The sequence below is a fragment of the Meleagris gallopavo genome, chromosome 1, assembly GCF_905368555.1.
Source record: "Meleagris gallopavo chromosome 1, MGAL_WU_HG_1.1, whole genome shotgun sequence".
In the NCBI taxonomy this organism is placed as follows: Eukaryota; Metazoa; Chordata; class Aves; order Galliformes; family Phasianidae; genus Meleagris; species Meleagris gallopavo.
Genome location: NC_139404.1, coordinates 6,793,135 through 6,806,243, shown reverse-complemented (window position 1 = coordinate 6,806,243; position 13,109 = coordinate 6,793,135). Strand labels below are relative to the sequence as shown.

The 13,109-nt window shown below is 47.1% G+C and overlaps 1 protein-coding gene across 1 annotated transcript in view; it reads left to right on the top strand.

Moving 5' to 3' along the window:
- The first annotated feature begins 726 nt into the window (after nt 1-726).
- CCDC3 (coiled-coil domain containing 3) overlaps nt 727-13,109 on the top strand; it is a 40,070-nt gene continuing 27,687 nt past the window's right edge. Inside the window, exons 1-2 of the mRNA XM_010718271.4 lie at nt 727-1,735; nt 2,628-2,802. Coding sequence (XP_010716573.2) covers nt 1,323-1,735; nt 2,628-2,802 — 588 coding nt within the window. The 5' untranslated portion in view covers nt 727-1,322. The remainder of the gene's footprint in view (nt 1,736-2,627; nt 2,803-13,109) is intronic.

The following is a 13,109-nucleotide window of genomic DNA, read 5'->3' as shown; positions in this document are numbered from 1 at the left end:
TCCCAAGGGAGACACTTGTCACTGAAAATGTCTGACTGTCATGAACTTGGCTTAGCGTTGTTTAACTCGTGATTCATTATTCACACATTGCTTCCAATACTGTCCATGCATGGGGACCCTCCACTCTGGGCACAGCACCAACGAGGAACAAAAAGGCATCTTCTGCTCCTGAAGGCTTCCAATCCTTCTGGAGAGCAGAAGCAGATGGAGACAGACAGATAGAGGAGAGGATTAAAGGAATCAGCCAGGACTTACAGGACTTATAGTCAAACTTTCAGTAGTCATCAGCGTTAGGGAGAGATTTAACCAGGACCACATCTGCATGATATTCATATTCCAACAGAAGGTTTTTTCAGCATCCCAAGCTCTTTCTTGGCCACGTTATTACCAGTGAGATCTAATGTGGGAAAAGGACAAAACCGAACTAGAAGGAGCTATTTCGGGCTGCAGATGGTGTGGGGACCCTGGGGATGGTCGGGAGCTCCGCAGCAATGCGGGTGCCAGGAGAAGGGTCGGGCTCGGAGCCATCTGCCCGAAAGCTAGAGAAGCCCCAGGGTGCCGCAGTTTTATGGAGAAGTGGTGGGAAGTGACCACTCAGAGACCCGGCTTTTTATTTTCACCTTTCTCACCAGCTGCATTTTGAAAAAGAGTTGCAGGCTTTTAAGAAAGGAAATCGCAAGTGGGATCTGGCACCTCCCTCCGAGTCTCTGCCCTCCCTACTAGACCTCACTCCACCTCCCCGAGCCCCAGGTACCGCCAGTGTTCCCCGTGGGGTCAGGGGATGCCCAGCGGCAGCTTTACCCCCCCGGGGCCGTGCCTTGCCCTTTGCATCTCCGCCCTTTTACATCTCTTCTTTGCACGTCCGTCCCGTCCACCTCTTCCCTCTGCATCCCTCCTCTTCTCAACCCTCCCCTTTGCATCCCTCCCTTTTCACCTCCCCCTTTGCACCTCTCCCATTTCCCTCCCTCCCCTTCGCATCTCTGCCCCTTCGCATGTTTCTCCCTTTTCCCAGCCCTCCCCTTTGCATCTCAGCTGCTCGCATCTCAACCCCTTCGCACCCTCACCCCTTTGCATCTTCACTCCTTCACTCCCCTAACCCTCTAAGTCTCACTATTATTATATTAATTTACTGGGGGCACCTTTGACTTTCCTACCTTTTACTTCGACCCCATCCCTTCTCCCTCTGTAACTCCCTCACCTATAACATCTCCGGACTGTCCCTCACCCTTCTTCTCCCCCATTCCCATCCCCACTCCCCAGTCCCGGTGCCAGTCCCGGAGCGGAGCCGGGCTCGCCCCCCCCCCGGCTCGGAGCCTCCCGCGATGCCGCCGCCCGCGGGGCCGCTGCTGCTGCTGGGGCTGGCGCTGGGGCTGGGGGCCGGGGCGGGAGCCGGGGGGGGCTGCCAGCTGCCGGCCGAGTGGCGACCGCTGAGCGAGGGGTGCCGAGCCGAGCTGGCTTCCATCATCGTTTACGCGCGGGTGTTGGCTCTTCACCCCGATCCCTACGGGGCTTACAATTATCTGCCCTGGCAACGGGACCCCCCCTCCGGTGCCAGCTCGCAGCACAACCCGGGAGGACTCTTTTATTCGGCTGAGATCGAGCTGCTGTGCGACCAAGCGTGGGGCAGCATGCTGGAGGTGCCCGCCGGCTCCCGACTCAACCTCACCGGGCTCGGCTACTTCTCCTGTCACTCGCACACCGTCATGCAGGGCTACGCTTACTTCTTCTTCCTTCGGTGAGTCCCGGCCTTGGGGGTCCGGGGGGTGGGGGGATCTGGGTGCTGTGGCACAGCTCCGGGCATCCTCCAGGGCTGGGAGGGTTGGCCCCGTCCCTCTGCACTCCCTGCAGTATTGCATCTTCCACACATCCACCCCAAAGAAACATCCCGAGCTGGGATATCCCAGCGTTGCTTTAGTGCTGAGCTGCTGTTGAGCAGCCCCTGGGTGCTGCTGCTTTTGTTTCTTCATGGTCAGAGCTCCTCTCCAGCGCTGGAGATGGGCCAGTGCCTGTTCTCCAAAGTTTGGCATGAGAGTATAGGAGCAATCCCCAAATGCACACCCGACAGCATTCTCTTGGCCCCAGCCAAATCGTGACTTTGGGCTCATTGAAAGAATAAGAAAATAAACCACAATGTGGGAACAAAGCCATTGCCCTGACCTTTCGATCCAGAAGCATTTGCAAAATGTTGCTTTGTGGCTTGTTTCAAAATGCTCACTATATCCTTACACTGGGTGCATAGCAAAACAAGTTCTGATGCTGTCCAGTGCTCAGTCTGGGACAATATCTTTAAGGACATGCCTTCCAAAAGTTATTTATTGACTCTGAAGGAGCACTTAGACTCAGGGGTCAAGAGCAAAGCAATACAAATTCAGTAGAAACTGAAGGCCGAAAAAGAGATTTGATGTATTTGGGAACTCATTTATATCTGCAGGGCAGCAGGAGCCTGCCAGCTCCTCCCTGCAGCTACCAGGTCAAAGTCACAGAGAATATAGGCAGCAAAGTGCTGAGAGCCGCACGTTGGCTCAAAGTCTGTCCATGCAACTTTGGTGGCACTTGGCTGGGCTGGGGGACAACGGTGACTTCTGCAATAGAGCCTTAAAGCAGCTGCGCCATGGTTTGTGTTTCAGCATGGATGAGAATTACATCCTCCTGCCGCACGGGGTGAACTTCCAGGAGGCAATTTTCCCGGACACCCAGGAGAACAGGAGGATGTTCGCCAGCCTTTTCCAGTTTTCCAACTGCTCGCAGGCACAGCATGTCCTGAGCTTCTCCAGTGACTGGGAGATCCAAGAAGATAATCGAGTAAGGGATTTATTTGCTCTTTGGCGCTTGTTTTCTAGGTGGGCACAGACATTCAAGTGTCATTTGTGTGTGTATATATCTATACTTATATATGTGTGCAGTTTGGCTGGTTCCTGATTTTCCTGGTCCATTGGCACCATCGCTGGCAGATAACACCCTGCTGGTGGGAAGATGTTAAGTTCTGCTTTCAGTGCTCACCTCTGTGCTGATTCTTTAACTTCCTGTGGGGCTGAGCAAAGCCTGACATTAATTTGGTCATGAGCAATAGATGGGAAACCAGAATCAAGTAGGATCCTGTCGTCATTACAGGTTTTGCTGTCTGCAGAACCCACACTTTGATTTCAGTGGAAATGTGAGTAAAGTTCTTTTGGCTCCAGGTTTGGCTGTTGTCTGGACCACTGCAGACTGTGAGGGATTATTCTTGCCTAATTCACACAGCAGCATAAACATTGACTTTGGAGGTAATTGTGCTAAGCTGCCTTTGTAGCTGCTGGGGGAATAAAGACTTTTGAGGGCACATTTGTCTGAGTAATGCCAGCATCTGCTTTGGAGCAAACTGAATAAGGTGCCTTTCTCCTCCCAAGGGAGAGCACGAGAAGTAATTCACCATCTAGGCAATTGTCCCTGAAGAAAGAATATTTTTAGCATGGAAAATCCACTGATGTCTGTTGCCAGTGGCTTCTGAGCTTTATGGGGCTGTAGTGTTTGTAATAAATGCAAGCTTTTCATAAACATTTCTTTGGCAGAGAGAAGCAACCTGCAGTTATGTTCTGGGTATATACACTTGTGGAAGTGGAACTTGGAAACCTCTTTCTTTTAGTGCCAATTTTTGTTTTACGAGTCTGGTGGCTTCCATGGGGAGCTGAGAACATTTGAAGCATCTCTTTAGGTCAGGATGGAAGGGGGCATGTGTCATCTCTTGTGTCCTGTGGATTTGTACAATGCACAATATGTGTGATGGCAGAAGCTCTGGCAGCAGCTAACCAAGATTTTTCCCATGGGCTAAGTTTGAACTGCTGTGTTGCCCACCTGGCCAGTGGCACCATGGGCATGACCCCAGTCCATGAGATGCCCTGAGAGTGCCATTGTCCCATTTTGGGGAGAGAGAGGGGATTGTTGACATTCAAATATACGTTTGGAGCCAAATGTAGTGAACCCTGGTGGATTGGTGCTTACTGATGCCAACGGTACATCTCACCTGTTAGCTGGAATGGCAACCACAGGGCAGAACCTAGAGCACATGGATCAAAAGTGCATCTCAGCTGCTGCACTCCTTGACCCCACACAGCTGCGAGCAGATTAAAGGGAATTACAGCCAGAGCTGGGGGCTTTAAATACTTCTGCACACACCCTGTGAGGGAATAAACTAAGCTCAACCAATGGCCACATTGTCTGCTTCCTTTTGCAGTGAAAAGTAAAAGCTTCCTCTGCACCAGTTAAAAATAGTTTGGATTGTATTCCCATTCAGCCCATGCATCTGTTCCTCCTGTGTTGAAGATAGGCTTCTTGGCCACCACTGCACTGGGAATTTGTTTCCCTTTCTTAGCACTCCCCTTCTCTTCCTTCTCTTCATTATTCTTGGCATCTCTTCCCAACAGCCACGGTTGGCATTTTGCTCCTTGCTTTGCCTTTTCAGATCCAGTGGTGCTGGGATCAAGTGCCGATGTCCTCAAATCAGAAGGTGAAGATCTAGTTTGGGAACTGAGGTCCCACATTTGAGTCTTGGGATATCTTCACATGTGGCTCTGTCAAAAACGAGCAGCCTGTTGTTAGCAGGTTTGGAGCAAAGGAGTGATGAAATTGGCTTAAAGTTGGATCCCGTGCTCCAAAAGACTTTTTCCCCGGGCTCCTCACAGCCCCATCAGGGCTGTACCATGGGATGAAAAGCTGCTGGCTCCTTCTCCTCCTTTCTCCTGCCCTGCCCAGCGCTTGGGGAGCAAATAGACGCATGGGAAATCCTCAACACACTGACAAAGTAAAGGGATACAGAAAACAGGAAAACCTTTCAGTTGTCGGAAAGCCCCTGGGCACATGGTAAAAGGAGGCCAGACCCCAGACAATTTGCTGGGGATAACACATTCCTCATCCTGGCTGCTACTGCTGCTGGAAGCTGATTCCAGCTGCGTCTTTAAGCCCCTTCAGTCTGGGCTGAGGGCCAGCCACTGCTATCCATGGTTTTCCAACAATCCCACTGCCTGATAAATTCACTCAGGTCCCTTTTCTGGCCACTTTGGAGAGCAATAGTAGCTCAGCTATCCTTTCTTCAGGCAGTTCCATTTTGGCTTCCATGCTTGTAATCAATTGGGCTCTATCCTGACCTTTCTTAGTCCCTCAGAGGTGCTCACAGACCTCCTGCTTTGCTTTGGTTTGCCACAAGATTGGTGCTAAAGCCCCGAGCTCCCACCACACCACAGCTGCGGAATGGGAGTGTAACAAATTGCTGCAACTCCTCTCCCTTCTGTTTAAAGCTTAAGAGGTGATTTTGGTGGAGATAAAGATGCAGAAACTCTACTTTTCCCCTCTGGAGTTATGGTTTTAGGTTGTTCTTCCCAATCTCCCGGCCATTGAAGAAATGCAGTAGTTGCCTATAAAACAAATCTTGCAGTCGCAGCAGTTTCCTTTAATAAGGTGTTTTCATTAAAGAAAAGACCAATTAAGGAGTAATAAAAACCTGATTAAAATTCTTAAAAGCTCTGTGTTTGTACCCAAGCCTCAAGTTGATGCCCTGAGGGAAGACCTGCAAATGCATCAAAGAATGTGTTTTTGTGTTGTGCTGTGCTGGTTGAACCACAACTTTCAGCTCCCTTCTGGCTCTGGGAAGCACCCGAGGGGCCTCTTGGCCTCTATCCACTTCTTCCCCCCGTGGCTCTGACATTGCTCACTAAACCTTGTGTTATGCCCAGTTGTTGTCCAGAGGTTGGTGCAGCCACTGGCACTGGAGTTGTATTGCTGAAAGCTCCTGATGCTTTTAGGGAGCATCCTTGGGACCTCTTTTTTTTTTCCTTCTCTTTTTTTTCATCCTTGAAAGCAGTCCTAGGGGTCATAGAATCACAGAATATCCCAAGTGTTCAAGGCCAGGTTGAACAGGGTGTTAGGCATCCTGATTTAATGTCTCATCACTGGCAACCATGCCAGTGGCAGGGGTACTGGAACTGGACGATCTTTGAGGTCCCTTCCAATGCAAGCCATTCTATGATTCTATGATCCTAAGTTGGAAGGGACCCACAAGGATCATCAAGTTCAATTCCTCAGAGTTTTCTCTGGGAGATAGATATGAGCATTTGGCATTGCATCATCACCCTCCGTGCTAGGCCTGGAGAGCATCCAAATGTGCCAATGCCTCTTTCCATAATAGACTTTGCTACATGCTAAGTGGTACTTTTCTGCATGCAGGGAGTTGATTTCTGTGGTTTCCCCTCTTGCAGTGCCCCATGCAGGTTTTCACATTTCAGTGCAAAGCTGGTAGCTCACATTTCTCCCCCTGAATGGCTTTCTGTAGGGCTGCGCAGTCTCTTAATTGAGACCTTGCTGCCTTGTCTGCATAAGAAGGATTACAGAATGGTAACTGGAGGTCTGTTCCATGGAGAGTCTATGGAAGTATGAGGGGAAAGTCTATGGAAGTGCTGAATGTGCTTGCAGTTAGTTATTACTCAGAGGAGTTTTAGCTCCTGGTTTTGTTAACAAGTTAACAAAAAATTTTGTTAGCAAGTTGATGGGGAGGCTCATTTTTATTGGCCTCCATTTGAGCTTATTCAGTTTGCAGGAGGAGATCATACCTTTCATTGAGCCTCTCTCCATGCATTGCTTCTTCCCCTCACAAGCATCAGATCTGCAGCCCGGCTGCTACTTCAGCTGATTTTGGTGAATAATCTCCTCAATTTCTGAGAGACCCTCAGAGATTTCTATCGTTAATAATGAAGCTTTCATGAAAGTAGTCAGCTTTCCTAATAAAAAGCAAGGTAACTAACAAGTTAGCAGGCGATCTACAAATGTCTGTTTAGCAGCTTCCTCTCTCCAGTGGCACTTTGACTGCTGTTACAAGCACCTCATGACCCGATTATAACACCTGCAAGGCTTTGAAGCAGCTAAAAAAGGAACCAGATAAGAAAAGCAATTGTAATTGCATAATTGGCTTTCCCATTATTATACAAAGCAAAAATTGAATTAAATGGCATTCTTCCTCTGTGGAAATGGAGGAAATAGTTTCAGAGCTATTTGTATTTCAACAAAGGGCATGTGAATACACTGGGAGCCAGTGGATTGGGTCACTCCCTGAACCCATCCCCGGGCAGCAGTGTTTGTAGCCTCTTCCTTGTCCTGGTGACTTCAGCTGGGCAGATGGTCATGGCTCACATTCAGAGACACTTTGTAAGACCAGGAAGGCTTAAATCATGGAGAAACAGCATCTTCCACAAAAGCTCCTTGGGCTACCAGAGAAGGACTTGCATAATGTTTGTTCTGGCAGTTTCCTCTCTGCTCTGGGTTTTAGGAGAGGAACTGGAGGGCTGGAAAGTGCTGGTCATGGGCAACCCATCCTTGTGCTCTGGTGCATACTGTGGAGCCCACTGCAGTCTGGCTGGGTTAAGACAGTTTTCTTTAATTCCCATGTACTACTGGCCGTCTGTGTTTTCTTGCAGCATGAGCCACATGAAGGATCCTCCCTTCCCTGATCCTAAGGGACTAGGGAAATAGAAAATACTCTGTTTAAAACTCCAGTGTGGCAAGGGCAAGGCAAAATGACCTCAAAGTAGATAAAAATTGGGTAAAATAAAGGTTTGATACTCTTTTTTTTACATTAGGTTTCTTTCCCTGCAGCTTGTTGAAGCAGCAAAATACAGTTACAGAGAATGCCCATTGCTTCTGTCTCATTTTAATGATGTTCTACTGTGCTTTTGTTTTCCTTCCAGTAACCCACCCAAGGAGCATATCCCTGCCCTACAATCTGTGTTTGATTTGCATAGTTGTGAGCTGCATTAAATGAGAAGGACAACTGCTGAAAAGTGTCTGGGATGAAGGAAAACCACAAGATAGCTGATATATTTGGGTAATGTCCCTGGGAGTCTTTTGGTGTGGAAATGGCATGGACTCGTTTCCAAACCTTCCCACTCAGCCTGTGATGGGGGACTCTTAGGGATGTGGTAAGCACCTCCCTATCAGTTTTCTGTCTTCCCACATGAACACAGACTGATAAAATAGAGAACAAAAGGCCATGGAAGACTTCAAAATAGTCTTATCCATGGGATGTTTCCACTGCACGTGATTGTTCCTTTATTTGTAGCAGCAGAAGGTGTTCAGAGTATTTCCAAGGAGGGAAATGGGGAAATGTCTCTATTCCTAGAGTACCTTATAGAGGCACCCTTTTTCTTTATTATGAGGCAGCTTGACCATTTGTTGTCATTGTGTCATGTAGCAAGGTTGACCCGAAGCAGTGTATGAAGTCTTCAGTTTGATATCAATTGTGATTAGTCTCAATTTGGGGTTGAAAAGGGGGCTTTTCCCCACCCTCTGAACTCTTGAAGCTTGGTGCAGGGTAAGGCAAGAAGAGGTGAGAATACATCAGTGGCCCACTACCTGGTTGGGAAATCTGGATTATCTTGCTTACCATTAGTGGATGCAGATTGCTTCAGAGCACAGCCTGCTCTGACTATGCACATTGAGGTACATGATATCCTCAAAATTATCCTGCTTCCAGCCTGCCAGGCAAGGAAATGCCTGGGCAGCCATGAGTGTGTATGCATGGCTGCTGCCTTTGAAGGCAATCCTTCCAGGAACTAGCGATGAGCGGAGACCCGCATGGATTCAGGCTGCTTTTAATTATCCAGAGCCACATTTTCAATAACTTCTGCCAAATGCACTAAATTATTCCGGATTTCATGGCATGAGGCTACCTACTTCTGTACATGAGCAGGCATCTGACCCCATCCACAGCAGATCATTTCATCTCTTGGTCTGGCTTCTCCTTCAGTGTTTGCTCAGCTGTATAAAGATTTTTCTGCAAGCACCCAGGCTCTTACTCATAGCCAAGAGCAGAAGCAATGTGTTTCCCAGTTGGATAAGAAAGATGCAGCAAACTGGATGGGACCAAATCCACAGAGTGTGGCACAAGTGAGATGCCAACAGTTTGGTCTCAGGGCAGGTTGGAGATGTGGGACATTTGCCAATCTGGTCATGTTCCGTCTGTTTTAACACAAAGTCTGGCAGAGGTAAGGATGAGAGATACCTCCCGGGGAAGGCAGTGGAAAGTTTGAAGAGACACAGATCTCTTCCTACAAGTCTGCTGGAGATGGCAGTGTCATGACACAAAGAGCAACAAGAAGATATGAAAAGACCAAGACTGACTTTGGTTCCTCATGTGTGAGCAACTCAGTGATTCCTCTGCTTTTCTGTCCTCATGTTCATGGCCTCTCCAGCATTAGAAGGAGATGGAGGACATCCCACTGCATGTAGACAAGGAAGGCTGAAAGGTGGGCAAAGAAGGCCCACTATTGCTGGTAGGGACATGAGCAATTACTGCAGCTGGGATCTGAAAAGGTGTGGGGCAACGCATGCTTGAAAACATTTGTGTTCACATCCAGATCACCTTCCTCGACACAGGTTCCTATAGGCAAAGTGCTCCCAGGCCTCCAAGGAGGAAAGTCAAGGTCCATGTTCTTGTAGGGTGAATGTATTATCTTATGAACCCAAGGGAAAATACAAAAGAAGCAGGAATGGTGGCGGTGGTGTTGTTCATTTGGTTGGTTTTCAGCCATTCATACTTACTAATCATGTTTGTCCCATGATTTTTCAACCATGGAGAGTGGACATATTGAGTTAGCTACTACTGGAATGTGGTCAGGAATACTTCCACCAGGAGTAATTCACCAGAAATATTTCAGTGATTTTTGTTGGGTTTGGAACAGGAAGGAGAAGCAAATATCTAAGACAGGTACACCTGGATTTTTCCTGCCTGGATTCTTTTAGGCCACAGACTGGGCTGGCCATTCTGGGGACTGTATTCAAAATGAATATCTGGAAGGTTTTCTGGGACAGGAGCAGACACAATGAATGATGGATGTTCCCAAGCTGTTGTTCAACCCAAGTATGGGAGCCACCAGGATTCTCTGTAATCTGTAATTCTATAGATGTCTTGGGTATTCTTGCATGTGAAAATCCATGCTTTGTCTTGTTCAGTAGATGGTAAGGATAATTCATGGGGTTCAGAACCAGCAGTCCTGGGCTAAGTTCTGTCCTTGGTGCAAAAACTTGTGTGGCTGTGAGCAGAGCCAGACTTCGGTTTAGTTATTGGCCACAGTCAACTCTGGATGCAATGAAAAGTCCTTTATTTCCCCTTCTGCTTTCCCTCATGCACCTGTGAGATTAAAAAAGAAAAGAAAAAAAAAAAGGAAAAAGGAAAAAGGAGAAAATGTTTATTAAAACCAACAACTGTGGAAATCCAGCTGGCAGATGGGACACCTATAATGTTGCCTGTAACCAGATCAGCCATTCTGCATTGAAGGGAGATGAGGTCTTTCAATCAGGGACATATTTTCTCCCAGCCCATGTATTTTGATGTTTATTTTCACAAAGGGGAAGCCAAATTGGCTCTGAGACAGCAGTAGTTCAAGTCCCTAATGGAAGCTGCAGACACAGCCTTCTAAAGTCCATCCTGCCTTTGCCAGCCAAGTGACTTTCCAAATTTTCCTGCAGAAGCATCCTTGCCCCGTGGAACTTGGGCAGGGGCAGCCACGTGGTTGCAGGTTTAGCTTTGCTGCCAGCCTGGAACACAGAGCCAATGCAAACCATTTTCGGGAGACTGGGAGTATAAAGTTTTGCATGGCCAATTGTGGCTGGTTACTGCCAAAATTGTTGCAGGTGCTTCTGGCAGCTGACACAGCAGCTACCGCCTTTCACTGCCCCAATTAGAGGTTTTTTTTTGGAACAATACTGCTACAACTGCTGTCCAGTTATCTGTAAAATGAAGTCCAATAGGAAAAAAACTTACTGAGAGAGAAACAATTTTCCATGACACTGTGTAATGTGGAAGGGAAATAATACAGATAGAAAACCAGGTCTGAATATGTCCCCTGAAAATTAGAAGCAAGAAATAAAAAATATATATTTCTTAATATCTGAAAGAACTGTTTTGTTCTGCATTTTCTGGATCAGTAGGGAACCAGCAGAAGTTCTAGCTACTGCAAGAGGAAATGTCACCACAGAGTATCATATCAAGACAAGATGTGGGACAAAAACATAAGCCTGGATGTGCCTAATTTTATTGTCAAACTGACTCATCTTCATCACCAGGCAGGAGTAGAGGGAGAACTATCTCATTCTGTGGATGGTAAAAGTGAGGCTGTGTGCCCTAGTTCAGTGGAGACAATTTTCTTCGAACTAGAATTTATCCCCAAGGAGATTAGAAACAATTGTCTGAATATTTTTTCTATAATCTCTTAACTAATTTTTCTAACTCCTGTGCCCTTCCCCTTGCCTATCCATGTCTTCCAAGGACATGTGGACACCTGAGGTTTGGCTACTTATTCAAACTGATGTATGTTGGATGGTGGTGGCACATATCCTCTTTATTGCCTCAAAATGCAACGAGTTTGCCACCTCCTTTCATCTTCACTGCAAACCTGTTTCAAAGCACGTCCACTTGTTTGGCTTGCTTTTGGTCTTTCCAGAGCCTTTACAAAGCACAGTTATGTTCTCCTGGATGTTCTTGATTATATTTTTTTTTATTGTGGAAAAAACTCAGTTGCATAACTGGATGGTAGTTGGGGAGAGAAAGAAAGGAAAGTCAGAGGAGAGGAACAGCTTGTGCTGATGCTGGCTGAGGACACAAATAGAAATTCAGATGATGTAAATCCTCATTTCCATTGCATGGGGAAAAAGTTCTGTTTCAGAGTCTCTGAAGCATGAACATAACAGTCACATCTACTCAATATCTTCTGTTTTGTTGTGGAGCAGGAAAGCTCTACCCACATAAAAGTACTGTGAAGGGTTGTGGAAGTGACACTGAGGTTCTGGAGCACGTCCAGAGAAGGGCAACGAAGCTGTGAAGGGTCTGGAGCACAAATCTTATGGGGAGTGGCTGAGGGAACTGGGATTGTTTGGTTTGGGGAGGGGGAGGCCCAGGAGGGACCTTAGTGCTCTCTATGACTGCCTGAAAGGAGGTTGTGGCGAGGTGGGCCTCTTCCCCTGGGTGACAGTGATAGGACAAGAAGTAATGACCTTAAGTTGTGCCAGGGGAAATTCAAGTTGGGTATTAGGAAAATTTCTTCCCTGAAAGATTGGTGAGGCATTTGGCACAGGCTGCCCAGGGAAGTGGTGGAGTCACCATATCTGGAGGTGCACAAAGAAAGGATAGATGTGGCACTGAGGGACATGGTTTAGTGGGCATGATGGTAGTGGGTTGATGATTGGGTTAGATGATCTTACTGGTCTTTTCCAACCTTAATGAGTCTATGATTCTGTGATTCTAAGTGGAGGGATGATGAGAACCACAGGAGAGCTCTGTTGGACACCAGCCCGTACTCTTGGGTGGATAAGAAATGCTGAGTTTATTCCTGGCCTACGAACAGTGCCCTAAAGTGAGAATCTGCATGAACAAGGCTTATCAGTAGGAAGGATGCAGGCAGATTGTTCTTGGTCTGCATGTATCTCTATTGGAGAGGTAGCTGTGAGTATAGACAAAGAAAAAATAATGGGTATAAATAAGAGAAAAAAAAAACCAAACAAACATGGGAATAGAAAATGAGGATATAACATACTGAAATATGTAGCCAACCAATGTGGTGAAGTCTCCATTATTTACATGCTTTGATTCAAGCTGGGAGGTTGCAGCGAGTATATTAGTCAGAAGAGACTCTCCATAGGCTTCCTGTCTCTGGAGGAATATCATTGCATGGGGCATGACAGAACTTTGGGATAAGGTGTAATATTTCACTGTGCTCTGCTCTGGTTCGTTCCTCAAACAGAATGGCTGTGGTGACAGTAGTGTCTCATCCCCTTGATGTCCCATGCTGGAGCTGAGCCACCCTGGGAGGTGGTACATAGGATCCACAGCCCACCTCCATCTGCTGGATTTGCAAAGACAACCCAGTCACAAATTTTTTGACAGTTGTAAAACTCCTGAATCCTTGAAGACAACTGTGGTGGTGTGTATTTGAAACAGTTTTAAGAATATCCCATGGAAGAGTTGTTGCTGCCATCAGTGTTTTTTTTCCTGCCTTTTACATGTTTCAGGCTGGCAGCATGTTGTGTTTGAGTTCAGAGATTTGCCCCTTCATTATCTGCCCATTAAAATCTTAATTGAGCCCATGCTTTCT